This window comes from Pithys albifrons, chromosome 13 (genome assembly GCF_047495875.1).
Source record: "Pithys albifrons albifrons isolate INPA30051 chromosome 13, PitAlb_v1, whole genome shotgun sequence".
Classification (NCBI taxonomy): Eukaryota; Metazoa; Chordata; class Aves; order Passeriformes; family Thamnophilidae; genus Pithys; species Pithys albifrons.
The window spans coordinates 4,471,172-4,498,884 of NC_092470.1; the positions used below are offsets into that span (position 1 = coordinate 4,471,172).

The 27,713-nt window shown below is 44.1% G+C and overlaps 1 protein-coding gene across 4 annotated transcripts in view; it reads left to right on the forward strand.

The window, feature by feature from the left end:
- The window catches only part of TLN2 (talin 2), a 164,806-nt gene that overhangs the window by 88,754 nt on the left and 48,339 nt on the right, over positions 1–27,713 (forward strand). For all 4 annotated transcript variants that reach the window (XM_071568138.1, XM_071568140.1, XM_071568139.1 and 1 more), the window contains 16 exons: positions 1,604–1,770; positions 3,425–3,553; positions 5,015–5,128; positions 7,425–7,538; positions 8,660–8,794; positions 9,639–9,767; positions 10,380–10,482; positions 12,105–12,313; positions 13,102–13,221; positions 14,997–15,194; positions 18,080–18,219; positions 21,100–21,193; positions 24,322–24,411; positions 25,551–25,673; positions 27,037–27,180; positions 27,314–27,475. In XM_071568138.1, the coding sequence (XP_071424239.1) occupies positions 1,604–1,770; positions 3,425–3,553; positions 5,015–5,128; positions 7,425–7,538; positions 8,660–8,794; positions 9,639–9,767; positions 10,380–10,482; positions 12,105–12,313; positions 13,102–13,221; positions 14,997–15,194; positions 18,080–18,219; positions 21,100–21,193; positions 24,322–24,411; positions 25,551–25,673; positions 27,037–27,180; positions 27,314–27,475 (2,171 nt within the window). The remainder of the gene's footprint in view (positions 1–1,603; positions 1,771–3,424; positions 3,554–5,014; positions 5,129–7,424; positions 7,539–8,659; positions 8,795–9,638; positions 9,768–10,379; positions 10,483–12,104; positions 12,314–13,101; positions 13,222–14,996; positions 15,195–18,079; positions 18,220–21,099; positions 21,194–24,321; positions 24,412–25,550; positions 25,674–27,036; positions 27,181–27,313; positions 27,476–27,713) is intronic.

A 27,713-nucleotide genomic window follows, 5' to 3' on the forward strand; every position in this document is an offset into this window, starting at 1 on the left:
TATAGGTTTGGTCTCTTCTTTCATGTTGTATCAATGCAAGGTCAGGAAAGAAAGTATTTCAGTCACAACTGTGACTGTTACAGTCAATATGAACACACCAATCTTTTATTGTAGTCGTCTTGGTTGTTGTGTTTAAGAGGCAAAACTTCCAGATGTTTCTGTTTTTTTCAGGAGATGTGATTACAGCCATGCAGACACTTCTAGAGGATTATGCAAGGAAGTAATTAGTGAAATTCTCACTGTATTTTGACCCTAGAATGAGAAACAGGAGAGGTTACAACTTGTAAAAAATGCATGGGAATGTTTCCTAAACAAATGGAAGGCTGTGGGGAAGGTTTTGGAATGCTCTGTAGGATCCTGAGGACTTTAATGAATGTAGATGTGCACAGGAAACCTTATCAGGTTTTATATTTCGTTATCACTCATGATTCAGCTCCTGGACAGAAGGATGCAGTGAAAGAGGCTGATCTTAAATAGCATTTCTTGTCTGGTCACAGCCAAATATCTTGGTTTGCAATAGTCAGTTCTTAGGAGAAGGCATTCAGATTCCAGTCTATGTTTCCAACTTACTATTGCACTGCTGTGGTTGCAATTTTAACAGCAGAGAGACTCTGTCCTGTGACTGCTGTGTTATTGCCCAAGGAGCATATTATTTCTGTTTGATTTACTGAATTAATACTGTAGGAAAGGGCATTTAAAGGGAATTTTTTTCAAGTGGAATATTAGGACTGGGAGCTGAGTTAGCAAATAGTGGTAAAATTTTAATTGCAAAATTTCGTACTGGGAATGATGACAGTTAATAACAGCTAGAAAAATGTAATTTTTTAGCCTATGCCTGACCAGAGGAGTCTGGTATTTAATTCTGCTGCCCACAAGTCACCTTTACATATGAGAAAAAAAACTGTTTTCATCTTTGTTCCCATGATTTTTCCAGAGCCTTTGAAAAGAATGAGACCGAAATACATCTAATTTGATTTGATAACCTGTGGAAGTCAATTTATTGGTTCAAGTCTATTTATGAAGGAGTTTAAGTGTATGTTTTAGTGACCACAGGGATTTGTTCTAGAAAGGGATCCTTTTCAGAAGCACTGTTGGTTCATCTCTGTGCTTGGCCATGACCAGAACATGACTCCAGTATTGCAAATAGACATCTTATTTTTGGCAAAACCATCTAAATGGTGCTGAGTCTCTTCTAATTCTTAATTTAGTTTGTATTAGACAGAAGATAATTCCCCAAAAGAAGAACAGGTGAAAGATGGGTAATTTTTATAGAAGGAGTAAAATCTTGGCTGTGATTTGAAAGCAAAATTATTAGTCTTTGCTGAGGCAGGAGTTTTCTTGAACTGTATGTTCAAAATAACCTAAACCCACTGATTTTGGGGATTTTGTCTTGCTGTCTAGAATGCAAATTCTGTGATTTTTTTATGTCCACTGTAATGGTTTCCATCCTTTGTAGTGTGATCCAAAATTCTGTTTATGGAACTTCTAAGGTATGAACTACACGTGTCTCATTTTCAAGTACAAAACACTTCAGCCAGTGCCACTGTAGGTGAGTTCTGAAGGCAAAGCTGAGCTGGCAGTGCCCATGTCCCTGTGCCCGCAGGTGAGATGGTGCGGCAGGCGCGGGTCCTGGCCCAGGCCACCTCCGACCTGGTCAATGCCATGAGGTCGGACGCCGAGGCAGAGATTGATATGGAGAACTCCAAGAAGCTTCTGGCTGCTGCCAAGCTCCTGGCAGACTCCACAGCCCGCATGGTGGAAGCTGCAAAGGTACCAGGGCAGGGCACTGGTGGGTCAAGGGGTGGGTTACACACAAAGAGGTGTCTGGGGGGTGTGGTAGGCTGGGTCTGGCTGATAGGAGGGATGGTTTGTCTTATCCTAGAAAAGTTCAGTATTTAATGACTTACCCTAAACTTGTTGCAAAAAACCCAATTTATTAGTTACCTGGAGTTTTTTGGTTTGGAAAACCCCATTCTTGCACTGTTTTGCTTTCCTATGAGCAAGGTAGTGATCATAGAATCAAGTGGGTTGGAAGAGACCTCTGAGATCATCAAGTCCAACCTTTGATCCAACCCCACTGTGATCACCAGATCATGGCACTCAGTGCCATGTCCAGTCTCACCTTAAAAACCTCCAGGGTCGGAGAATCCACCCCTTCTCTGGGCAGCCCATTCCAATGCCTGACCACTCTCTCTGCAAAGAATTTCTTACTGATATCCAACCTAAACCTCCCCTGGAAGAGCTTAAACCCCTGCCCTCTTGTCCTACTGTTGGTTGCCTGAGAGAAGAGACCAAACTCCACCTGGCTACAACCTCCTGTCAGGGAGTTGTGGAGAGTGATAAGGTCACCTCTGAGCCTCCTCTTCTCCATGCTAAACACCCCCAGCTCCCTCAGCCTCTCCCCACAGCACTTGTGCTCCAGACCCTTCTCCAGCCTCGTTGCTCTTCTCTGGCCCTGCTCCAGCCCCTCAATCTCTTTTCCTGAACTGAGGGGCCCAGAACTCAAGGTGTGGCCTCCCCAAGGCAGAGTCCAGGGCAAGGATCACTGCCCTGGTCCTGCTGCCACACTGTTCCTGATCCAGGCCAGGATGCCATTGGCCTTCTTGGCCACCTGGGCACACCTGGCTCATGTTCAGCCTCCTGTCAATCCAAACCCCCAGTGATGACTGAGGGCACCCATGGCAGTCCCCACAAACCATACTCACTGGGATGCAAAGCCTTGTACCCACCTGCCAGTCCCAATGGAGCTGCAGAGCCACAGCAATCTCTTACAGAAACCACAAACAAGGCACTCACCTCTGCCTAGAAACAGGTTCCTCCACCTAACGTAACCTTTCCTTGCTGGAAACCTCTTGAAATCCACTATAGGGAGGAATATGTCCTTGGACTTGTTTCCCTGATCCTGCACTGAAATGATTTTCACAGCAACAGGGCCAGCCACTCTGCAGGAACTCCAGTCTACAGCATATCCTTGACTTCCCAGTACTTCCCCAACTTCAAATGGAGAAAACCTGCTGTCTTAAACTTGAGTTTTGGGCTGGAATTACTGCAAGGAATATTGAATTGAGAATTTTAAAAACTGGCTTTTTCAAAACCTACTTTCCTCTAAGTCCATTTTTACACACCACAGGGAAAGCAGTTGGCAAAATCTTTGTCTCAAGCACCTAAAGTGGTGTATGAAGCTGATGTTCAGCTCCTCCCTCTGAGTGCCAAACACATGCAGTAACAACACTCCACTAGCAATGGATTTGGCATGTTGAAGTCTTGTAGTATTTTAGTGTTCTTCTAACTGGTTAAGATAAAACAAGGCAAATGAAGGCTGATGTAGCAGACAATCCCTGGAACTAAAACCTTGCTGTTCATGCCCATTTTCTGCAGTAACTTTCACTGAACCTCATGGCCTTTGCTCTGAAATGTCGTGCAGGGAGCTGCAGCCAACCCTGAGAACGAGGACCAGCAGCAGCGACTCAGGGAAGCGGCAGAGGGACTGAGGGTGGCCACCAATGCTGCTGCACAGAATGCCATCAAGAAGAAGATTGTCAACAGGCTAGAGGTTGGTTGGGAACTAGATAGTGCTGAATTTTCAGTGTTGATAATTAGGATCTATGGGCAGCTTTAAGAAAGTAGAAAGGGCTGTTTCTGAGCACTGCAAACTCAGTCCTGGAGTACAAGGCTTGGAATTAGAGATTGGGATGTATGATATCACAGTCCTCAGAAAACTGAGCACTTTGTACCACTGGTGAGGTAAAGTGGTGTAAGGATTTGACTCAGAAGGGATTAGTCAGAAAATTAGTGAGCTGAAACTGCTTCATTAGTGCTTCAGTTTGTCTGTGTGATCTGTCATTTACACACAATATGTCCTAGTGGCTTTACTAACCCCTTTGCCAGAGTGTCACATGAATTTCTGTACAAAGTCATGTTCAACCTCATCACATCCCATTTCACTGCTAAGTTACTCAGAGAATCAAAGGAGCAGAAATGAAAGTAAAATGATCCATCATATCTGGTAGCACAGCCAGGAGGTAGAAGGGCCATGCTATGCTCTTAAGGGTAAAATATCTTGGAAGTTTGCCTTGTAGCAAGGTTTGATCTTCCCATTCTTAGCTAAAATAAAGAAAAGAGATTTAAAAAAAGAAGCCTTTCTTATTCCCTAGTTTTCAACTGTGATTTTACAGTAGTCTGATTCCAGTGCAGTGAGATGAGACAAACAAGCAGATCTAAGTAGGTAACCAAGTTGCTGAATCTGTCTAGAACTAAAAATCAGGAGTATTTCAGGAAATAAATACTGTCATTTTCTAACTGCATGCACGAAAGTTTTACAGAAAAACATTTAATTTGTTTTGCTATTATATATTGCCCTCCAAAGGAGTGAAATGTGTAGTGAACTTCATGCCTGACTGTATCAAGTGGGCCAGTTGGTGTTGTACACCATCTTGAAATACCCTGGATAAATTGTTGTAGTTTGATGTTGTCATAGGGAGATGTTGATAGTAACACTCCTAGATATTTAAAGAAGGTTTTCTCTTTTAGACTCAGGAATACCAGTATTTTGAATCTCTCTTTTTTTAATAACTTTGCTTTTGCCATAGAACAATCTCAGTAGAAATTGGCTCCCTTGAGCCCTTGGTCAGAGGTATTAATGCAGCAGTGAAGCACTGCATGTCCTTTGCCTGTGTCCTCTGGCCTTTGGGAGGAGATAATTGTTCAGACTCTTCTTTCTGCTCATTGTATTTGACTTGTTTGCTCCTATGGCCACCTCAGCTATGGCAGAGTAAGAGTGTGGAATCCTTTTAATTCTGTCTTTATTGGCAAGTTAGAGATGGATAACAGCATTCAAATCACATTCACCTGGAGAGAAGAGCAATCCTGGGTTTCCTTGAGGCAAATCAAATTAAGGGGTTTAATGTGTCCACCTGTCAAAGTTGTTCCTGTCAAAGCTACCTGTAAAGTGTATTTCATCCCCTGAATTACTCAGGCTTTCACCACTGCTTCACCTGTCTCTTGTTCTCCAAAGATTGCAGCCAAACAAGCTGCAGCTGCTGCTACCCAGACTATTGCAGCCTCTCAGAATGCAGCTGTTTCCAACAAGAACACAGCAGCCCACCAGCAACTCGTGCAGAGCTGCAAGGTAAGCCCAGCCCAGCCCCCTGACACATAACCCTGCAACTCTGCCCTGTGGGCAGCTGAAGGTCACACTCTGTCATGCTGTTGCAACCTCAAAAAGAGATTTAAAAAACCCCAGCACTCCCCACGTGCATCTCTGTGGGTTGTGGAGAGCCTTGTTGGTGGAGCCTGGAAAAGCTGAGGTGCTGTGAGTGCCACACAACCCCTGTCTGCTACAAACCCCTTCCTACAAGGGTGACAGGCTGTTGAGTAACAGCCAATTCACCTGCAGGAAGCAGTTCCAGTCCCAGCGTTGCTGCAAAGCAGAGCTGTGCTTGAGGCACTGGTGGAGGTTGCTCAGGGATTTGGGCCCTGGCTGTGATTTGATGTCACGACACCTGATCTCCACAGACACAGTTCTCAATTGAGCCTTTTAGAGGCTTTTCAGGGGCTTCAACTCCTATCATTAAATAAAGGACTCAACTGCATCTAATTTTATGAGGTTTTACTCTTTTTTGATCTTTTATTTCTCGCTCCTCTTTGTCATAGGTTTAAGTAGTTGTGGAGAGAAGGGAAGAGGAGCAGAGAAGGAAAAAGAGAAAAAGGGTGCAACTGTGTTTACATTAACAATATTTAAACTATTCTTGTGCAAGAATACTCAAGCTTCAGAAGGGACTTTATTCAGAGCTACTTTTTCACACAGTTACACACAATCTTAAAACCCACACACACCATGCAAACTATCTAACATCACACAGCTATAGCTAATTCTTGAGTAATATATATTTCTCAAAAATTGCTAGGTCTAAACAATGCAACTTCTTTTAACTTTATAAAAGAACTCTATTAATAATGTTACTCCATGGAGTTTCTGCAGCTTCATTTCTTGCTTCTGCACCAGCTCAAGGTCTCTAGACAAATTCCATTCTTACCTTAGCAGCTGGCACCTGCAAATTTGGCTTTGGTTTTCTAGCCTGAAAATGTATGAATCATAACAATCTGAGTCTTGGCCACACACTCAGGGCATGAGTGGGACCTTCAGCAGCTCTGTGGCCACCAGAGCAGGCCCTTGGCTGTGAAAAGGGACTGAGGAAACCTTGGAGTTTTCCAGAGTGAGTGCCAACAGTGATTTATGCTCTCATGGAATGAAGTTCTTATTTAACATATAGGTTATATAATTGGTTACATAACTAACAACTGATCCTGCTATTCTGATATTCCACCTCCAAGAAACTGGCACCTCAAATGTCACCCCAGAAAAATAAGTTACAGGCCTTGCTGGGGGCTTACCATCATTCCTGACAAGAGCACAGATTTCAGAGTAGGCCTGAAGTCAAGCACATTTCTGTAGTTTCAAAGGTAGAATTCAGAGTCTGGTGAGAAACTGGTCTCTCTTGTGTTTAAGCTATATTTGGTAGATTATCTTCTAACTTTGGCTAATAAAGAAATGACATTTAAATAAAAGACAGTAGAATGCAGAAGGATTTTTGTTGCACTGAAGAGCAGTTATGTGGGGAACAGGAATAAAACTATTACAGAAGGTATTGTTAAAACCACCTTAACATTCAGCACTTACTTCTTGTCATGGTGGCAAAAGGAAGAAATGTTGGAGTCAAATAAGGGCACTCAAGTACATCTCCAAATTGTGTTGCAGAGAGCTGCTATTTCAGGATGAATTTTAAAAAGAAAAGCAAGCTGACTCACTGTATTGTTTGCAGTTCAGTCTAATTTTGTCGTGGTGCTCATTTATCAGATAGCAGAGAAGATCCAGTATCTGCTTTTTTTACTTTTTGTGGTGGTGGTGATGATTTAGTGTTTCCCATCTCAGGTAAGTGTTACTGTGGACAAAGACCATAGGGAAAGTTTTAGCAATACACTTGCCAGACTATCAAGTTTGTGTGGTTGAAGGTCAAGGCTGAGGTGCTTGTGGGTAAAAGACAATGTTTTTTCTGAGATCAAGATATTCTCTTTAAAAAAAAAAATCTGTTCCCTCCACTCCTGGCATTTCAACATGCAAAGGAAGTAATTAAAAGTATTTGCTGAACAGAATTCTCTATAAAAATCTTGGATTATTTTGTAGGATCATTGAACTAAAAAGCAGCTTAAATAACGATTTCTTGAGGAGAACATCTCTAAATAAATCCTGTAGTACATTAGTTTGGTTCCATGAGATCCTAAATTAATTCTGTGAAGGTACAAGAGTATTGTACCTATAGATGCTACAGTTGTCTTAAGGAGAGTGGGGACGGTGCTTGTTTTAGGGTCAGAGGATTTTGAGTTCTTATTTACTTACTAAAGTCTTTTCCCTTTGTTTATTTTAGAATGTTGCAGACCACATTCCTCAGCTGGTGCAGGGTGTAAGAGGAAGTCAAGCTCAGGCAGAAGACCTCAGTGCCCAGCTTGCTTTAATAAATTCCAGCCAGAATTTCCTCCAGGTGAAGTGAATCAATCACTGCAATAGATGCAAAGAGAATTTTTCAGTGCTGCATGTTTTAATTTGTGATAAATAAACAGTAAACTGTTAAGAACCATGTAAAGAAGTTCATCACTGACTGAGCCATAGCTGAGGAGAATTGAGCTCCTTGGGTGAGATGGCTGAATCTGGAGACTGAAAATGCTGAAATTGAGGATAAAGGTAGCAAAAAACCTAATGTTTATGGAGAAGGGACATTCATTGCTGTAGCACTTGCCTTCTGGGGAAGAGTTTAAAGAACAAGATGGAGTGAATTCAGCATCTAAGTAGAGTGGATCTGTGAGATGCTGCTGTAACCTTCTTAGTCAAGGCAAACTTAGTGTTGCAGCAACCAGCTCCAGCATTCCTCAGAAATAAAAGGGACTGTCACCATGGGGGCTTTAGGTATTAACCTGCATAATGGATCTAGATTGAAGTTTTGAACCAAACACAAAATTTGACTTAGTGCTTTTTCCAAAACATCCTAAACACAGGATAGAAAGATTATATATTGAGCACTGATAACAAAACTATTGAGTTCATTGTTGACATCACAAGAAACAAACAGAAGAAACCAATTCTAATAACATGATTGGCACCTGTGAGTCTTGCCTTAAATGTGGTTGCTGGTGGCAGGTCTTTTATGGTTCCATGTAGGCAGAGGTGTCACAGGCCATGCTCTCACTCTGCTTAAGCATTTTGCTTTATGATTCCCTCTGGGCCATTCAAATGATCCATCCATCTCCTCTCTGGCTCTGTGTGTGTCCAGTGGTGATGATTAAAATCAGCAAAGTATTTTAACTGTGTTAGAAGTAGTTCCTATCATAGTTTGAATTGGTTTTCAGTTTACATAGTTCTGGCAGGGTTTAATATTTAGAAGCATAGAGACAAATTTGCCACCTGTGCCACCTGGATGGTGTTTGTGCCACGTGAATGCTGAATGGTAGAAGAGCACATTTAAGTGTGAGCACTCTGGGCCATTACAGAAAACTCTACACCCTCATGAACATGTGGATGAAAGAACTTTCTTTATTGAATCCTAAGGCTTCTTTAAGGAAAATGAGCTGGTCAAACCAACTGTGTTCCCTGTTGTTCTTTCAACAGCCTGGCAGTAAGATGGTGGCCTCTGCCAAAGCTGCAGTGCCCACAGTGACTGACCAAGCAGCAGCAATGCAGCTCAGCCAGTGTGCCAAGAACCTTGCCACCAGCCTGGCTGAGCTCAGAACAGCCTCCCAGAAGGTGGGTAAATGCCAGGTCTGGGCAGCTAAAGCTTTGGCTTTGTGTCTCCCCCAAGGGGGTGGCTCGTGCTCAGGCAGTGCTCACTTCTCACTGTGCTTTTGGTGCAGTTTGCAGACTCCCAGGTGGCTGCTGAGTCATAACACAGGGGAGGGAGAAGTGACAAGAGAACTGAAAAACTTCTGCCACCCTTTGCATACCAGAAGGATGGGAGGAGGGTGTGCAGAGCAGCACATCCAGGCTCTGAGCTGCTGGTACATTTGAGGGGAGCAGAGAGAGCCCAGCTGTGGCACTGCTGTGGTCCCTGCTGCAATTATCACCTCTCACACTCAGGGAAGCACAGGTTCTGTGTTTCACACACAGATTTCTGATCAATTGAGTGGCTTAAGAAATAAAATCAGTGGAAAATCTGCTCTTTTCTGTGTGTGTGCCCTGAGGCCCCAAACCAGGATTGGTGCATGTAGGTGGCTACACCTGAACCACTGTTAAAACCTCCATCTCAGCCTGGTGCCTGTGGGTGCCACATCAGGGGTCAGGGTGGCTTTAATGACTACCCAGTTAAACTCTTGGTCACAGGTGAAGCCCAGACTGCAGCAGTTGTGCAGCCTGGTGTGCAGGTGGGTGTGCACAGCCTGAGTGTATCCCACTCCCTTGGTGCCTCTTTACAGCCTGTTGTTCTCTCCACGCAGGGGTTGGGAATCCACCATGTACAACACTTAGAGTGCCCACAGTGGCCTCTAAAATGATAAGAGGAATAATTTGGGAGGGGAGGTTTTCTCTGGAGCTTTGACCCTTTGTGATTGTTGCTGCAGCTGCTAACAGTGCTGCTGGTGTGGTTTGTGCCCAGGCTCATGAAGCATGTGGCCCCATGGAGATCGACTCGGCGCTGAGCACGGTGCAGACACTCAAGAACGAGCTGCAGGACGCCAAGATGGCAGCGGTGGAAGGGCAGCTGAAGCCTCTGCCAGGAGAAACTGTAATGTTTCAAGGGTCTTCTTCATCTAAAAACCAACACACCAAGTTAGCTGTGAAAAAACTTGAGTGTTAGAGCCAAAAACAAGTCATGAGACTTTGGAGAATGATGGTGCTGGTGGGATTTTGCACCAATTCCCTTAAAAAGAGGACATACTGCTACTGCAGCAGATGTGTGTTCTGTGGTAGAATTACTCATAGAGCCTCCTTCTCTGTTGTACACATTGCAATTTAAAGCAGTAATGTCTCAGTCTTGTCAAAAAGAATTCCTGGTGACAACTCAGTAGTTCTAAGACAGCCAGCTCTGGTAGGCTTAGGAATTGAAGTGGTTTATTTGGGAAAAAAACTCCAAACCAACCTTCTCAGATGAAGGTATTTACTTCCATTGCTAATTATAAAATACTTTTGTTGTTCATATTGCCTACTGTATTAATTTATTTTATCCTGGATAAGGAAAACATGCTGGTTGAGTTTCAGAGAAACTGTGTATGTGTTCAGTAGCTGAGGTAGAAGTTTGGGGTTTTGTGGGATGAGAAATTTTTTAGTACTATTTAAAAAATAATGGTGTTCTAGTTGAGCTTAAACCAAGAATTTTGTCCTTTGCAATTTTTCACAGCTTGAGAAATGCACTCAGGACCTGGGAAGTACATCCAAAGCAGTTGGTTCTTCAATGGCCCAGTTGTTAACTTGTGCTGCTCAGGGCAATGAACACTACACAGGTAATGTTTGGTTCATGATATCTCTGTAAAACCTCTGCTTTCCACAAAAACACTTGATAAAGGGTTTTCTTATCACAGAACTGCCTAAATGAAGGAAGTACTCAATTTTTAATTTTTTTTTTTAATGCTGGTAGTCAATTGTGGCAAGTCACTAAGAACTGCTAGTGTGATTCATGTGCTTCCTAAAAGAACAGTGATGCAATCTGCTCTGTGTCTTCAATCACAACAGACTGGGACATCTGTTGTTTTTGTAAATATGTGCCTCTGAAACTGTGAAGGACAGAGCTAAAATGTGTTGCAGTGTAAAGGTCAGTGCCACTGGAAATGTTGCTCTGTCCTTTCAGGAGGTTTAAAGGATCCTCTGGATATGTTTTGAAACAACAGGATGCAAACATAGCTGGGATAGGCTGGTGATGTTCAGAGCTGCATCTCCTGCTGGCTGGTACCAGTTTCCATGGATAATGCAGCTGCTCCCTGATTCAGGGATCACATTTACACAAGTTGGGTGAAGCCAACAGGGAATGTGGGCACGCAGGTTCTGCAGTTTGGTTTTGTACCTGTACTTTGAGAGACCAAAACCACCTTAATAAGAAAAACACTCCTACAGGAGGGACAAAAGTTTGCTCTTTGATGTTAAAATGTTCTGTGTCCTTATTTCTGTAAGAAATGAAAGCTGTTGATGCAAATGGTACTCCAGATTTGGGGTTTTTTTCTAATATTACTGATTAAATGCATTATGGCAATTACCACTTCATTGGATATAATTGCATAAGGGCTCCATAACTTACAGTTGCTTTCATTTGGAGCAGATGTAATTGCATTAAGGTGTTTCTCTCATAATTATGCAGAAGTTAGCACAGAGTATCTGGCAAAGGAGTACAGATACATCAGTGCAGCTGATAATGACCACTTGAATCTGGTAACTCTCTTATCATCAACTTGTAAGAAACACTACAAAGCAATGAGTTCCTTTTCAAAAGTTTCTAACATAGAAGAATGAGACCTTTATTATTGGTCTTATACCTTAGCACTGGAGTTGATGGATATCCTTTAATGTTGGCCCAACAGACACAGAAACTCATTTCATGACATCCTTTCAGTGATTTCAGTCAGTTCTTTTTTATGCTTGTATTCACAGTGATGTTGGCCTATATCCAGTTCTATCATTGCTAATAATCTTTTTTTTAATTGCTTGAACTTAAACTGTTGTGGATATTCTCTAAAAAATCCAAGGCTGGGTTTCCAGGAGCAGCAGAGATGCCACAGCTCTGAGCTCATGTGCACCATCTGTGCAGACAATCACTTTCCCCACAGCTTAGAATGTGAGATTTTCCTCACCTACAGGTTTTAGATTATCTTCTTTTTCAGTGCTTCACTAAGATGTCACTGGTGGAGAGCCCACAACATGCTCTTTGAGCTATGATGTTTATGGCTCCACTACAGACTTTTCTCTAACCAGTTGATACTGTGTATTTCAAATGTGTTCAGGTTTGAAGATCTTCCTTTAAATTGCATGTTCATTGTTATTTTGCAATGGGATCACTCCCTGCAAATTCATGTCATGAAATACAAGGGTTGTCTTTAAGTGTCCTGATAGAATCCTTGATGGAATCTCAACACAGGAGTCGCTGCCAGAGAAACCGCTCAGGCTTTGAAGACCTTGGCTCAGGCAGCACGAGGGGTTGCAGCATCTACTACTGACCCTGTGGCAGCTCATGCCATGTTGGATTCAGCCAGGGATGTGATGGAAGGCTCTGCTATGCTGATTCAGGAGGCCAAGCAGGCCCTGGCTGCCCCAGGGGATGCAGACAGTCAGCAGAGATTGGCCCAGGTGAGTCCCAGGAACTGTCAAACACCCTGTGAATCTGCTGCAAATGCAGCATTAAACAGAGGAGAGAACAGAGAATAAGGCTGCAGGGAATGTGAGCTTTCTGTTCCTTCCAACTCTCAGACAGTAACATCATGAGTGTGTTAAACAGTGCAGGTGCTCTGGTGTATGGCATTGTAGTCATCTTTCAGAAAAATGTACAGAAAGGCAGCTAAATGCTTTTACTCATGATGTACGTGAATAGACTGACTGTGAAAGTGAAACAGCCATTAAACTGATCATTATTAAACAGAGGATCTGTATTCATGTTATACTGAAAAAGGGAGTGCATGTTTTCTACAGATGTGGCACCACTGCTTTTGAAGACATTAGGGAGTGCCACCTCCTTTTTTACTGATTGGAAATGTTCTATAATTGGCCAGCATTGTAAATAATTCTGGTAATGAGACTTCTGTTTTAATCAGGACTTTGTAAAAAGTAGCATGCAAAGGATTTCTGTGATTAGTATATAGGGAAAGTCAGGGCCATTCCCTGACCTGCAGGGCTGCAGCCCTTCATCCCAGACACCAGCAGCAGGGATGCCCTACCAACACCACCCTGTCAGGTGGGTGAGCATAAACCACAACTGCTGCTGGACTGCAGGTCAGCAAACCAAGAGAATCACAAGCCTCAAAAATGGTCCTGAAAGAGACAGAATGTAGGAATTGCTGGCTATGGAATAGAGGCTGTGCCTACTGTCAGTGACCACTTCAGCCTTTCTCAGTGGGAATGTGTTTACCTGTGTGTTGTAGGTGGCAAAAGCGGTGTCTCACTCCTTGAATAACTGTGTGAATTGTCTACCTGGACAAAAGGATGTGGATGTGGCCTTAAAGAGCATTGGGGAGTCCAGCAAGAAGCTCCTCGTTGATTCGGTGAGATGTCTGTTAACATGGAAATGAATTTCAGAGAACTGAATTCCCCACGTGTCAAATTATTATTTAGTAAATGTGCCTTGAGTGTACTTCATGTAAGCTCTCTTTAAGTTTATGCTCCTTTGAGCAGCTGTGGCTTTGGCTGAAATGCTCTTCTAGTTTAATGGCAAAGGTGAAATGTGTCTGTGACTTGTGAAGGCAATATTAAAATTGTTGTCATAGGTTGGTATTAAGGTTTGGGGCTTTTTGGGTTTTTTTTTGAAAATGCCAGCTATGCCTTAACATTTTGAAGAATATGAAAAGTAGAAAATGATGGTCCCTCTTCCACCTAGAAGTGATCAGTTCAGTTGAAGGAGCATTGTGGTTCAGAAAATGTTTGGTCATTTTGTGCAAGGACTAGAACTGTTCTATTTCTGTTTAACTGCATCTGTGTCAAACCCCCCCCATTTTGCATTGGTAATTTGCCAGAAGGTTCTATGATTTGAACAGGGTTTTTTTGCACCCAACAGTGACCTTGCTATCCTGTAAAGGAAGGAGGAATTGTATTTTGATCTGTTTGTGCAATGCCTTGTGGTAAAAGCAGGAGTTTTACCAAACCTGGTTTACCAAACAGAATTTAAAGTCATTCTGAAGAGCTGCCAATACCTGTGTGATATTCTGAAAGTCTTGTTTGTGGAAGTGAATGATGACTTGGAGACCAGAATTCTCCAACTTTAGCCACTGAGTTCATCACTTTGAATTTTGTAGTTGAGCTGTGATAGAGCTATTGTTGTTCCCTATCCCTTGAAAATCTCGCAGACTTGCCTGTCCCTTGAGACAAACAGCAGGACTGAAGTTGCTGGCCAGATTTCTTGGTGACAGCTGTCCCACAGCTGGACTGCTCTGCATGCAGAGCTGAACCCCCAGCAGTCCAGTTGCAGCATTCCCTTCCAGCTTGTGTATGAGGCTGTGCTGGTTTAAAGGTGAACCAGCAGGAGAAATGAACTCAACACCAAAGAGATTAGAAATCAGAGTTACAATTTAATAACAATATTACAATAAATGCAATGACACAAAGAGAAATTGGGTTTAACCCCCAAACCCAGCAGTGTAACCCAGCCCCCTGGGACACAAACACAGTGGGGTTTGGTGGCCCCTGTGCTGAGCCCCACGTGGTTCCCTCGAGTCCAAAGGAAAAGGAAAGAAAAACCTGTTGGTGCAGATGATGGCACAGTCTGGTGGAGAGTGGTGGGCATCTCCTGTCCAGGGTCTGCTCCTCCTCTGGATCCCATGAGTGGTTCCTCAAGTCCCCAAAGCCAAGATTCCATCCCCTCAGGTGCAGGTGGGAGCCCCCAGTGCCTCCCCCAGGGCAGGGAGTTCCACACTGGGGGATCTGACTCTGGGAGTCAGGGGGGATTTTGGAATTGTTGCTGACCCCTGAGCAGAGCTGAGCCCTCAGGTGGGTGTGGAGGTGTCAAGGACTCCCCAGAGGGGAGTTCTCCCAGCTCCTCTGCCAGGCTTCTTTCCCAGCCAGCTCCCAGCCTGAGGGGTCAGGTGTGGCCTGGGCAGCTGCTGCAAATGGGCCATTTGGAACAGTTCCTGGGAAATGGCATAGGGGGTGTAGAATGCACAGCTTTGGTCACACCCACACAGTGATAAACTGGTCCCACCTGCTGAACTAGGACAGAAGCTCACTATTCTGTTGCATTCTGTGTTCTTAGGCTGTGCTGAGTTTCACAGCATGAAGGGTTAGTGTGACATGGCAGACAATAACCACAGAACTTGGTCTCTTCCAGCTACCTCCAAGTTCCAAGTCATTCCAGGAGGCTCAGAGTGAGCTGAACCAGGCAGCAGCAGACCTGAATCAGTCAGCAGGAGAAGTTGTCCACGCCACACGGGGCCAGAGTGGGGAACTGGCTGCAGCCTCTGGGAAGTTCAGTGAGGATTTTGATGAGTTTCTTGATGCTGGTATTGAAATGGCTGGCCAAGCACAAGTAAGTTCTGGATCATGCTAATGAAAACCAGGGACAGGTTGTCTGGCAACACAGCACAGAATGCTGGTGTGAGCCTGTCCAGATGTGCCAGGAGATGTTTGTTATGAAGGAGTCATCCCTGACTGGTTATCTGCAGGGAAGGGAACTCAGCATTTGCATTTTGCTCAGGTTGGTGGTGTTTATTCCTGTGTCCACTCAGAAATACAACTTTGTGCTCCCCTGTCTGGTGTCGACATGGGCTTAAGCTCTGCCAGGAGAAATTTAAGTTGGATATGAGAAAAAACTTCTTTGCAGAGAGAGTGCTCAGGCATTGGAATGGGCTGCCTAGAGAGGGGGTGGATTCCCCATCCCTGGAGGTTTTTCAACTGAGCTTGGCCGTGGTACTGAGTGCCATGATCTGGTAAAGGGACTGGAGTTGGACCAAGGGTTGGACTTGATGATCTTGGAGGTCTTTTCCAACCCAATTGATTCTATGATTCTATACTCAGGTGTCTTGAGTTGAGCTGGCAAAGTGCCAACTGCCCAATACAGAGTGTCAGAGCCTCCCTCTCTCTGCTGAGAAAAGGGAGGAAAACAAAGCCTCTGGAAACTCTCTAGGTTTACACTTAAACTAATTTTATATATATATATATGTATATGTATATATGTGTGTATATATATATATACACACACAGAAAAGAGACTATTAAAAGAAAACTACAATGTAACACACACTTACACAGGTTAGAAATAACAAAAAATAACTCCCAATCGAACACAAATCCCACCATTCTAACTACAAATCACTCCAGAGAACTCAGTTCCCCAGACACAGACCCAAGCAGAGAGAAGGACTAAGAACAAGCATTTTCCTTCCCTAAGGGCCTCCCGTCCCTCCTGGGACAGCACGGTGTGTCCTGCTGGGACCAAAACAAAGACCAAAAGAGGCAGAAGCTCCACCTCCCTCCCTTTTTATACTTCTTGATGATGTCAGATGATATGAAATATCTCTTGGGTTGCTTAAGTCAGGTGATGCTTGTCCCTTCTGATCTGTGTCCCATCCTCTGGGCCTGCTGACTTGAGGCCTGGCTGAAACCAAAGCCAAAACTACCCCAGCAGGGAACTACTTTGAGCTGTGTATCTGGAGGTACAAAGGTGTGCTGAACCTCTCCAAGCTTGTGGAAAGGGTGGCTTCTATTTTGGTAGCACTACCATGGAACACAGTTCATGTGAACACTGCTCAAAATGTGCCACCTTTCTTTGCTGCCTTTGGAAGGAATTAAGTAGAGGGAGGAAAAGATCCACTGATATCACTGTGGAGCTGCTACAGAGTGCACCAAGCGTTGGAATGGGACATGGATGTGACAGCAAGCACGTGGACTTGTGTTCAGTGATTTAAAATCTGTCAGAGTTCTATCCTGATGAACTCAGTGACAACCAGGAATATTGTCCCATTTTGCCCAGCTTGTTCCTGGTAGTCTCAGTGCTTCTTTTTGTCTTGCTCTGGGTATAGTTGTGCTGAATTACACTAACTGGTCACTTGACAATGATTTAGCATCACAAATGTCAGCAAATAAAAAAGGATCCCATATCAGGAGAGACAGGAGGACTTGCAGAAAGCAGAATGTGCAGACAGTTTTGCTTAGTTAGTAGGAGGACCTTGCAAATCTGGGAAATGACTCCCAGAGGCAAACTGGCCAGAGGGTCTTGTCTGTCCTTTGAAGTCACTGATGAAGTGTCTCCAGAGCAGATACTTTGTAGGCAGAGCTGAGAAGAGAGATGAGACAAGGACTGCTGGTTATTCTCCATCCATCAGGACTGTATCATTCAGGTTTCAGGTGTGTGAAGTGAGTTGGCTCCCCACATAGCTGATGCTCTGAGGCTGAGCAGGAGTTGGGTGCCTGACCATCCCTTTACCTGGGGGCCTCTTGGACTGGTAAAATGTTTTGTTTGAGGCAATTCAGTGATGGCAGAGGTAGAAATGATGCTGTAAATGACTGCTTGAAATGAGAATTCCACCTGCTGATGACCCTGTGGCCCTTGGGAATTTGCTTATCCTGCTGACACAGGGGATGGTAACCATTATAGTTATTAATGGCTGATCTCTCAAAAGAGAATGCCTGTCTGTGTCTGGTTATTTGGCCTGGACAGACCCAATTCCAGGTATTCTGGATGCCTAGCAAAATATGGAGGTGGGGAGGAAGCAGAATGTAGTAAATACAGAGTAAAAGCTGTTCACATCAGCTGAGTAATATGCAACATCTTTACATAAAGCCCTGAACAGACTGTTAGAAAGAATGGATTCACTTTCAGTGGTTATTGACAGAAGAGTCTAATCACAGCTATTTGTTGTGAAAACACAGCACTTTACTGCAACTATTTATGTGCAGGTTTCCCTTTCCAAGCAATGGCTTAAAATAAGTAATAGGACATCCAAGTCAGAAGGTTGACCAAGGCAAGCTTAGAGAAACTTATTTTCTCAGGAGACTTTCTGGGGGGATATTTTTGTGAGAGTAACCCCAGTTAGATGCTGGAGAGCCTGTGGGGGACACAGAGGCTGCTGGAATACAGAGAGTACCCAGACTGAATAATGTGAAGAGTTGTGCCAGGCAGAGACACATGAGGGGCCTGACAACAAAGCCATTGTTTCAGGAGTAGTAAAGTTTCTGCATTGCTCCTTTGTGAATGCAGCCACTGTTGGAAACCCAGCTCTTTGCTGGAGGGGTTTCTGTTCCTGGGTGTGAGTGAAGCTGCAGGCACCTGTCTGGGGAGCAGGGGCTTTGCTCCATGCCCTGCCCTGGGCTCACATGTGGTCTCAGGTGGGTGAACAAACTGGGCTTCCAAATGTGTTTTTAGCCCACTGTTGCAATTTCTGCACTTAATGTTACACTGCTGTGGCTTTCCAGACTAAAGAGGACCAGATTCAAGTCATAGGTAACCTCAAGAGCATCTCTATGGCTTCCAGCAAGCTGTTACTGGCTGCCAAGTCTCTCTCTGTTGATCCTGGAGCTCCTAATGCCAAGAATCTCTTAGCAGCAGCAGCAAGGTAAGCATGTGTTGCTTGCTTTAGGGTTTCTTGAAATATTTGCTTTTCTCTGTGATATTTATATTGTGCTTAAATATTCTTCTGCAACTGACAGTTAACTGAGTGGTTGGAACCTATTTAAATGAAAGTAGGCCAGAGGAAAGTTGTTTATCTTGGAGTGGTTCCTTAACTGGCATAACTTGTTACCCTCAGTGGAAATAAAAACCAGCAGCTGAAGTCTTGGCCTGGCTTTTGAAAGGAATTAGTGTATTTTCCCTGCTGTGTTCTGACAAGGCACACACACAAGCCTCTTAATACCTGAAAGAAAAGAAATAGGATAATATTCCTATACAGAATGTGCTTAAAAATTGTGTTGTAGCTCCCATTACTAACAGTGTGTATGGTCAGGAACACCTGAAAGGGTCAGATGCTACATTTGTTTGGGAGAGGATGCCCTTATTTTAAGGATTATAAATCCACTCCTGTAGTAAGTGACTGCCTAAAGAATTTATATTTATGCTTTACTTTGTCATATTTGTTCGGGGTTTTGTAAAAAAAAAAAAAAAGGGGTGAAAATTCTGACATCCATCTCATCTCTCTGCAAATAAATAGTATCCAGGAAAGCTGTAGATAATCAAAGCCAGGCAGCTTCAAAGGGAAGAAGCTGCAGAAGCTTTTTTGCCTGCCATGGATTTGTGCTCTGGGCTCAGAGCATTCCTGGTGGGAGTGAAGTGAAGTGTCCCCAGGGAGACCCAGGTAGCTGCTGGTTTCTGCCAGGCTGGAGTTCCCTCTGTGGCAGCACAAGAGGCATGGGCCATGCAGAGCCTTCAGGTGCCCCATGTGCCCCTGCTGTGGGTGTGGGGGTGTGCCTGTGTGAGGAGACTTTCCAGGCACCAGATACCCATGTGGAGTGGATGCTGTACCAATCCACAGGTTAAGATGCTAAGGAGACACTGCATTTCCTTCTCAGGGACAGCTTGTGACAAGCTTGCTCTAGGGTCTGTTCTCTTGCCCTGTTGTGATCTTATCAGGGTCAAGTATTTTTATTTTCTTTTCTCATAAAAATGCAAAAAGAGGCACAGCTTCCTTATTATAAGGTGGCTTCTCATTTTTCTCTCATCATCTGCAGTACTGGGATTCACCTTCATGGTTCTTTTTTTGCTTTCTTCCCCCTTTGCTCCAGTTCTAATAGGCACTCCCAGCTTTTTCAGTAGCTTTGTCTTCCTTGTGGAGGAATTTTTCTTGGCTTCCTCTGCCAGTCTCCCAGGACTGCAGCAGTGGCTGAGTTCCCTGCAGAGTCCAAGTATCTGTGTGCTGTATTTGATGAAAACTGGCTTTTTGAGTCCTAGCAGTCCTCTTCCACCCTGGGATTGGCATTTGGTTCTGCTTCTTCCAAAGGGCTTCCAAAGTCCTGTTTGTCCACTGGATGTATTCCTGGATACAGGTACCTGGTGTGTAGTTGTGATTTTCATGAGACCACAGGGCACCCTCTACAACTCTGACCATTCCCTCTCTTTAATGGCTGGTATTCTCTAAGTCAATATGCACAGTGTCTCAGGTTAAAATCAACAGTGGACAAGGTATTTTTTGCATCAAGTTTCTCAGGCAGTGAACAGACCTTTCCTTTTTTGCCATTTGTTCCTATGTCTGCAATGACAGTGGCTGGTGTATAGAAATCCCTGATGTTCAGGAGGGGAACACCAGGACCTCCCTAAGGACACCAAAGCTGCTGACTGGGGTGGGAGTCCCAGTTAAACAACTCTGCCTGTTGGTTTTCATTCTTTTTGCCCTGGAATTTAACATAAATGTAAGAGGCATAATAAGCACATCCTGTTTCCTTTTGTAACAAACAGTAGGATACCATCCATGTTATCCATACATTATCAAGTGCCTGTTTTCTGGAAGGGAAAGTAATGCAAGTGCCACTCAGTTTTCAAGGGCAGAGGAAAGGAAGCATCTTCTCCATGCTCACCAGTGTCACTCATTTTCCCTTCTAGAAGCTGCTTTCCCATATTGTTAGTTGGGAGTCTAAAATGAATGGACTTATAATGAATTTTGCTTATTATCAGAGCATTCATTGGAAAGACCAATGGTGACTGTTGTGTGTCAGGTTCAGCCTGTGTTCCAGAGGTGAGAATTCCCACAGAAACAGGATGCTTTTGTTCTCTGGGGATAGAAACCTAGGAGAGAATATCAATTATTAGTTACAGAGGAAAAAAAACAATTTTGTAACAGATTGTAGAAATTTATAGCAGGATTATGTGTGTGTAATGCAGAGTGTCAGACAAGGCACAAGACTTTGCCAGTGAAGGGTACACAACTTAACTTTTCATTCAGTCATTTTTTGATGTTAGCCACTTGTTTCTGTGTCCTTTAAGACTTCTGAGGTGCTGGTTGAGAAATAATTCAGTCCATATAGACCTGCAGAAGTGCCAAAATACCTTTTAGCAGCTACAATGCGTCCCCTGTGCCAGAGTGGAGGGTTGACCTTGCCCTGCTGCCAGATGGTGTTTCCCCAGAGGTGCCACCCCCCTGTGCTGGGCTCAGCTGTGTCCTCCCTGGCTCTGTTGGTGTGTGCAGAGCCAGCTGTGCCCAGCGTGGGCCAACACTGTGCCACAGACACCTGGGGCATTCACTTGCTGCTGTGAGAAAAAGCCTCTGTTCCTTCTGGGCTAACTTTGCAATTGTTTAGATGCTTTAGGGAGAATGTTTTTGTTCCTGGGAACCTGGATCAAATGAACTGTTTAATGTACTGTTAAACCCAAACACTGAAAACTAAAACTGTGGTAGAAGATCCCAGTTTTGGATCTTTATGCAGTGTACACTTAATGAAACAAAAGGGTTGCTAAAAGGAATAGTTTAACTTTAAAATCCACCTTTTTTCCCCTCTACTCTCCCTAGAGCTGTGACTGAGAGTATCAACCAGCTCATCACACTGTGCACCCAGCAAGCCCCTGGGCAGAAGGAATGTGATAATGCACTCAGAGAACTGGAGGTATTGCTATAATTCAAAAGACTTTATGAATAAAAGTGGGCCCCAAATGTTTGTTTCCTTTGTGTTCTTGGTCTGATCAGCTGCTGTCACTGTCTTTTCACTTGATGTCAGTGGCAGGGATTTTAACTGCATATGAGGTAAGTGTAGAACCTGTGTGAGCATCTTGTAGTCTTGGCCAGAATGGAATTTGCTGCTCTCTCCCCATCTCTTCCCTGCCTTCCAAAGGCTCACTTTAATCCTTATTACTGATACTTGCCATGACTTCAGAAAGAGTCATGATGAGATGGACATATCTATTCCCAGCAGTGCACTGGAGGGAGCTGCAGTATCTCAGTTTTCCTGTTTACTCCATGTTGTTACTGACATCCCACTTTAGATGATGTTGACTGGCCATCTTTTGCCTTGACAGTTCTTAGTGTAGATTTTTGATGCCTTGTCCCAGCCAAACTGATAGGATGTGTGTCAGCACAATCTTGAGATTAGCTCAGTTGGTTAAAAACTTGGCTGTAGTAATGCCAAGGTCATGGGTTCAATCCCCTGTGTGGGCCATTGACTTAAGAGTTGGACTCGATGGTCCTTGTGGGTCCCTTCCAACTCAGAATAGTCTGTAATCTCTTGTAAGGTAATGTTTTGTCCATGGGTGAAAGGTTTGGCTGGCTAAATAGTGGGTCAGTTGAAAGACCTAATTCTAAGGCTTTGCACTAATCCCAGACACAGCTGCTTACAGTAGTTGGAAACAACATCTTATTATTTAAATTAAATGTTTGTTGTTTAGTGTCAAGGTCAGAACATCAAGGGCCTGTGAACAACATCTGCACTGGCCTGTGTAGAGAGCATAAAACACAATTAAGCTTTTTATTTCTAGCCCTTAGTATCAAAAGGTTGCAAAGGCCATTGCAGTGCATTCCAGGATATTGTGAATTTTCTTAATGTCTGAGTCCATGATTATCATCCCAGAGTGTTGGTAGGAGTTCCTTTAGGAACTGCTTCGTGCTTCTGAGTTCTCAGGTTCTTAAGCTTGGAAGTGTTTTCTCCTTGGGCAGAGGGAGCGGCAGCAAGTCCAAAATACAGAAATAGAAAACAGGGAATTGAGCCATAATGTCATGGAGTAAACAGGGAATGAAGTGCTATTTCCCAGGACTTCCTGAAGGACTAATGGGGAGAGATCTGCAAAACAGCTGGCATGTGACAGGTGAGGATTTCCAGCTAATGAGCCAGAGAAAACTGAGAGTTTAGAGAAATTTAGGGTAGAACAAACCCAAAATGCCCTTGCAGAGGGTTCTGTGCCAATAGCACCCAAGTGCATGTGCTGGCATGGATTGGGGGCAGAGCCTGCAAAGGGCAGGAGGAAGATGTGTAGCATCTTGAACATTAGGAAACTGTAGCCAGAGAGGGACAGTTAGTGAAGAATCTTCTGTGTGTGGAATGAACCCAACACAAAATAGATTATAAGTCAGTTACAATTTAATAACAACATTCCAATAAATGCAATGGCACAAAGAGAAATTGGGTTTAACCCACAAACCCCAGCAGTGTAACCCAGCCCCCTGGGGCACAAACACAGGGGGGTTTGGTGGCCCCTGTGCTGAGCCCCACGTGGTTCCTTCGAGTCCAAAGGAAAAGGAAGGGACAAACCTGTTGGTGCAGATGATGGCACAGTCTGGTGGGCTCCTCCTGTCCAGGGGCTGCTCCTCCTCTGGATCTGACAAGTGGTCCCAGAGGTCCCCAAAGCCCAAGATTCTCTCCCCTCAGGTTTGGGTGGGAGCCCCCAGTGCCTCCCCCAGGGCAGGGAGTTCCACACTGGGGGATCTGACTCTGGCAGTCAGGGGGAATTTTGGAATCGTTGCTGGCCCATGAGCAGAGCTGAGCCCTCAGGTGGGTGTGGAGGTGTCAAGGACTCCCCAGAGGGGAGTTCTCCCAGCTCCTCTGCCAGGCTTCTTTCCCAGCCAGCTCCCAGCCTGAGGGCTCAGGTGTGTCTTGGGCAGCTGCTGCAAATGGTCCATTGGGAACAGTTCCTGGGCAATGAATGGAGGGTGTAGAATGCACAGCTTTGGTCACACCCACACAGTTGTCTCTGTTGCTCAACCAGGACACTCTGTTTGGAGAGGACTTCACTCTGACCTCCAGTGAGTGGCTAAACTTGCTCCAGATTTCAGCTGAGCAAAGTAACACAGGGGTTGCAGGAACAGCAAATGTGTGTCAGTGGGAAGGCTGTGCTGGCTGGAGTTCTGCTGTTCAGTGTCCTGGTGGTCTCCAGAGCAGTTTAAATGCTGCAGAAACCTTGTTTCCTTTTCAGATTATTATTTCATAGAGCACAACAAGGAAGAGTTGCTGCAAAGTGTGTGAAACCTGAGACAGGAGAGTCAACTGGAAATTGTCTTCTTCCCATCACCTTTCTCTCTATTTTAATTGCTGTAAGGCTTTAGTTTAGGCTTTTAAAAAGCAATAGCTGGGCTGTTAAAAATGCTGCAGGTTTATCTTAATGTTTTGTTACCAGAAAAACCTGTGTTTAAAATCATGCCTTGATTTCCTTTCAGGTGGAAAGCAAATTCAGATACAGCTGTTGGTATCTTTCTATACTTAAACAGTTTTACTGGAAAGATTAAGTTTTTTCTCTCTGATATTTGGCAGAAAAACAGTGTTCCTCCAGACTTGAAAAAAGACCAACTGCAGATATTTTTATGTATAAAAGAATTAGCCTCCTGCATTTGTCAGCTTTTTGCAAGTTTTGTTATCTAATTGCTTTCATTCTTCTCAAGAAATATGTGACAGATGTCACATTGCTATTTCCAGGACTCAGAATCACCTCAGAAAAAGAAATTAAACCCACCTAGTGAATGTATTTTTCTGACAGAGAGAGGCATATTGGGGGAATCTGCTGGCAGTGGTGGATGTGCACTTAGTTTGGTAGCCCTTTGTGTTTCCAACAGAGCCCAACAAATAGTGGCTATTTTTCCTACCAGTCTTTTCATTTGATTTATGAAATTTAAAATACTGAAACCATGTAATAGCCTGGTGACAGCTGACAGAAAACCAGATTGCCTTGTGTGAGCTGAGCATCACCCCCTGACCATAAGCCACCAGTGTGTCAGGCTCTGTCAACAACCAGATGTCTTTTCTCATTGCAGACAGTGAAGGGGATGCTGGACAACCCCAACGAGCCTGTGAGTGATCTCTCCTACTTTGATTGTATTGAGGGCGTGATGGAAAACTCAAAGGTAATTTCCTTTTTTCCACCCCTGTGCTAATTGGAATGCATTTTGGAATTTTCAGAAGTTTCCATGTGCATATCAGATGTGTTGAAGGTGCAGTCAGTGTTTATAGCCAAAATGTGGGCTGCAATCCTTGATAAGAGAGAGGTCTCTTCCAGGTCATTTCAGGTTTTGGTCACTTAGAAGGCACGATGCCTCGGTAATTAATTTTTAATTAAGTAACTGTTATGCAGTGCTGTTAAAGTTTCTCATCTCTCCCTTCCTTTCCTGTGCATGAGGCAGCACATCAAACTTTGGTGATGTATTTTGACTGCAGCTATGTTAGAATGGCCCAAAGTGAATGGGAGGCTTGGCAATGAAATACCATTGTATCATTCTGTGCAGAAGAGATCAGAGAAATACCTGAGCAGCCCAGATATTCCAAAGTCTGTATGAAACCTCTGATGTTATTTTTAATTGTACTGTGCTGCACATCTTTCTTTGAAGCTTGCTTTTGGTGTCCTTTTGATAAATGTGTTGGAATTGTCTCAGATCCCTCCTTCTCTCAAAGAAAAAGAAGGTGCCTGGTGGGTGTGCATGTCATCTTGCATTTAATGCTCTGCAGTCACACCTCCTTTGGAATTTTAAAGCAAAGTGAGCTGAATGGAGCAGTGACACTGTGGGAGTTCCTGTGTGTTCTGACATTCAGGTGGTGCCAGCAGTCCAGGTGCATTTCATTTACACTGAATTTCTGAATTTGGGGACAAAGATGACCCTGGGTGTGCTGACAGCACCTGCAGGACTGGCTGTCCTGTGAAAGGCACCTGAGTGCTGTTCTAACTAGTGGATGACAGCAGGAGTAATGAGGCTTCACTCTGTGTCCTCACAGTCACCTGAGCTCTGGTAGTGCTCCTGTCCAGCACTGTCAGTCCAGGGCTGCTCCGTGTGTCTGGTCCCTCACACCACACACAGGAATGTGCTCTGTTCAGAGAAGTCATTAACAAGCTAAAAATTCAGGGAGCCAAGTCTCAGAGGTTTGTGAGCCAGAATTGGCTCAAGGCCAGCAATCACTTGCCTTTAATTTGAAGGATTCATATCTGCAAAGTAACTTTAGTTTTGAATTTCTAAAGTTTTTGGAGAATCAACTTTACTTTTTTCTTTCCAAGGTTCTTGGAGAATCAATGGCAGGCATTTCCCAGAATGCAAAAACTGGGGACCTTTTAGTCTTTGGAGAATGTGTTGGAGTTGCATCCAAGGCTCTCTGTGGCCTCACAGAGGCAGCAGCTCAGGTAAGAAACTAAAGCCTGTAAAGCAAGTATGTTTTTATTCTTTAGCAAGCTCCTGTTGTGGGTTTGTCGATCTGAGCTCCATCTCCTCGTGGTGAGGCAGATGATGACCTTGTGCTGCACAGTGATTCCAGATCACAGGAGTTGTGCACTCTCTGCTGCACAAGGAGAAGGGTGCAATAACATGCTTATTTTATAAGGAAGGGCAATGACATCCAGAAGGAAACTGCTGAGGAGAAAGCAAAGCTGCAGCATGTGGAATTCGTGTTTGCAGCTCAACCTCAAAACTAATTACATCTCAGGGAAGTGCTCAGAAAAGCAGCTCCACTTAAAAATGATGAGTCAAGTTTCATTTTAGTTTGTAAAACTTCTTAAGGAACACTACTAATTTCAGACATTAGGAGTAAGAAGGAATCTGTTTCAGATGTTTTTTGGAATAACCAAAATTCTTAAGCTGCTACAACAAATTGGGGTCTCGTTGCTGTGGTTTCAGTGCTCTAAAAACAGAGTGAACTGCAGGGAGCTGATCCTGCCCCCTCAGGGAAGGATTTGGCTGTGGGGGATCCTGCTCTGCATGAAAACCTCTGGATTTTCCCACATATGTAATGTCTCAGAGTGGACTTGCTCTCCCCCACACCTCACCCTGTGCTGCCTGAGTGACATGTTGAGGTGACAGGGAATCGTGTCTGTAATGGATACAAGAGACCTGCAGGAATGGTTGTGACAGTTCAGACAAGTCCCCCTTGTTGAGAGGCAGGAAAATTACTCATTGAAAGAGGAGGTAGGGTTGGGCATGAGACACCTTGAGCTGTGGTGAGGCAGCACCTGCACTCCTGAGGGGTCCTGCCTTTGATGAATTGGTTTCCTACCCAGTCTTGACAAAAACCTTCACCACCTCCAGTTGTGGCTAACAGTAACTAATTTGCCCATACTTGTGACTATTAAGGCTCTCTCTGTTGGCTATGCAAGTGAAAAAGAATGTTTCCAGGGATACCAGCTGTCTAAACAGTGGACAGATTTGTTTTGACTGAATGAATTTTTCAAGGGTAAGACTAAGCCTGCTTGGTTTCAATGGATTTGTTGCTAAAAAAAAATGGTAATTGTACTTCATAGTATGATTTCTGAATAATCTCTAAGAAATGGTAATTGTACTTTATAGTATGATTTCTGAATAATCTCTAAGAAATGGTGGTTGTACTTTATAGTATGATTTCTGAATAATCTCTAAGAAATGGTGGTTGTACTTTATAGTATGATTTCTGAATAATCTCTGAGCACTGTGTGCTATGACTTATAGGAAAATTATTGAAGATCCAAGACTTAGCATAATTTCTTAGGATTGTTTTCTTCTTTTCTCCATTCCCAGGCTGCTTACCTGGTTGGTATCTCAGATCCAAACAGCCAGGCTGGTCAGCAGGGGCTTGTGGACCCCATCCAGTTTGCCAGAGCCAACCAAGCGATCCAGATGGCCTGCCAGAATTTGGTAGATCCAGCCAGCAGCCCATCCCAGGTGATTCCAGAGGATTGCAGTGAGCCCATCACTGTTCCTTTGCTTGCTGTGTGTCCAGGCAAGGGAGCTGTGCTTTGAAGCTGGTGCAGAGCTGGAGGGTGCCACCCTTTGACGCCGTGCCATGTGTTTGCAGGTGCTGTCAGCTGCCACCATCGTGGCCAAGCACACCTCTGCCCTGTGCAACGCCTGCCGCATCGCGTCCTCCAAGACTGCCAACCCCGTGGCCAAGAGGCACTTCGTGCAGTCTGCCAAGGAGGTGGCCAACAGCACTGCCAACCTGGTGAAAACCATCAAGGTACTGATGCCTAAGGATTTAGTGTGTTTTTTTATAGATTTTAGAACCACAGAAGTTGCATAGATTCTTCCAGGTTGCTCAGATCCTGAAGTCTGTTGCTAAAGCTCTTTCCCACAAGATTGTGAGATTTCTCATGCCCTGTCAAGGCCATGGTGTTAGTGAGAAGCCACCTGTAGATAGCAAGAAGACAAAACCTAAGAAGACCTAGAGGTCCTGGAAGATTTCCAGGAGGCTGTCC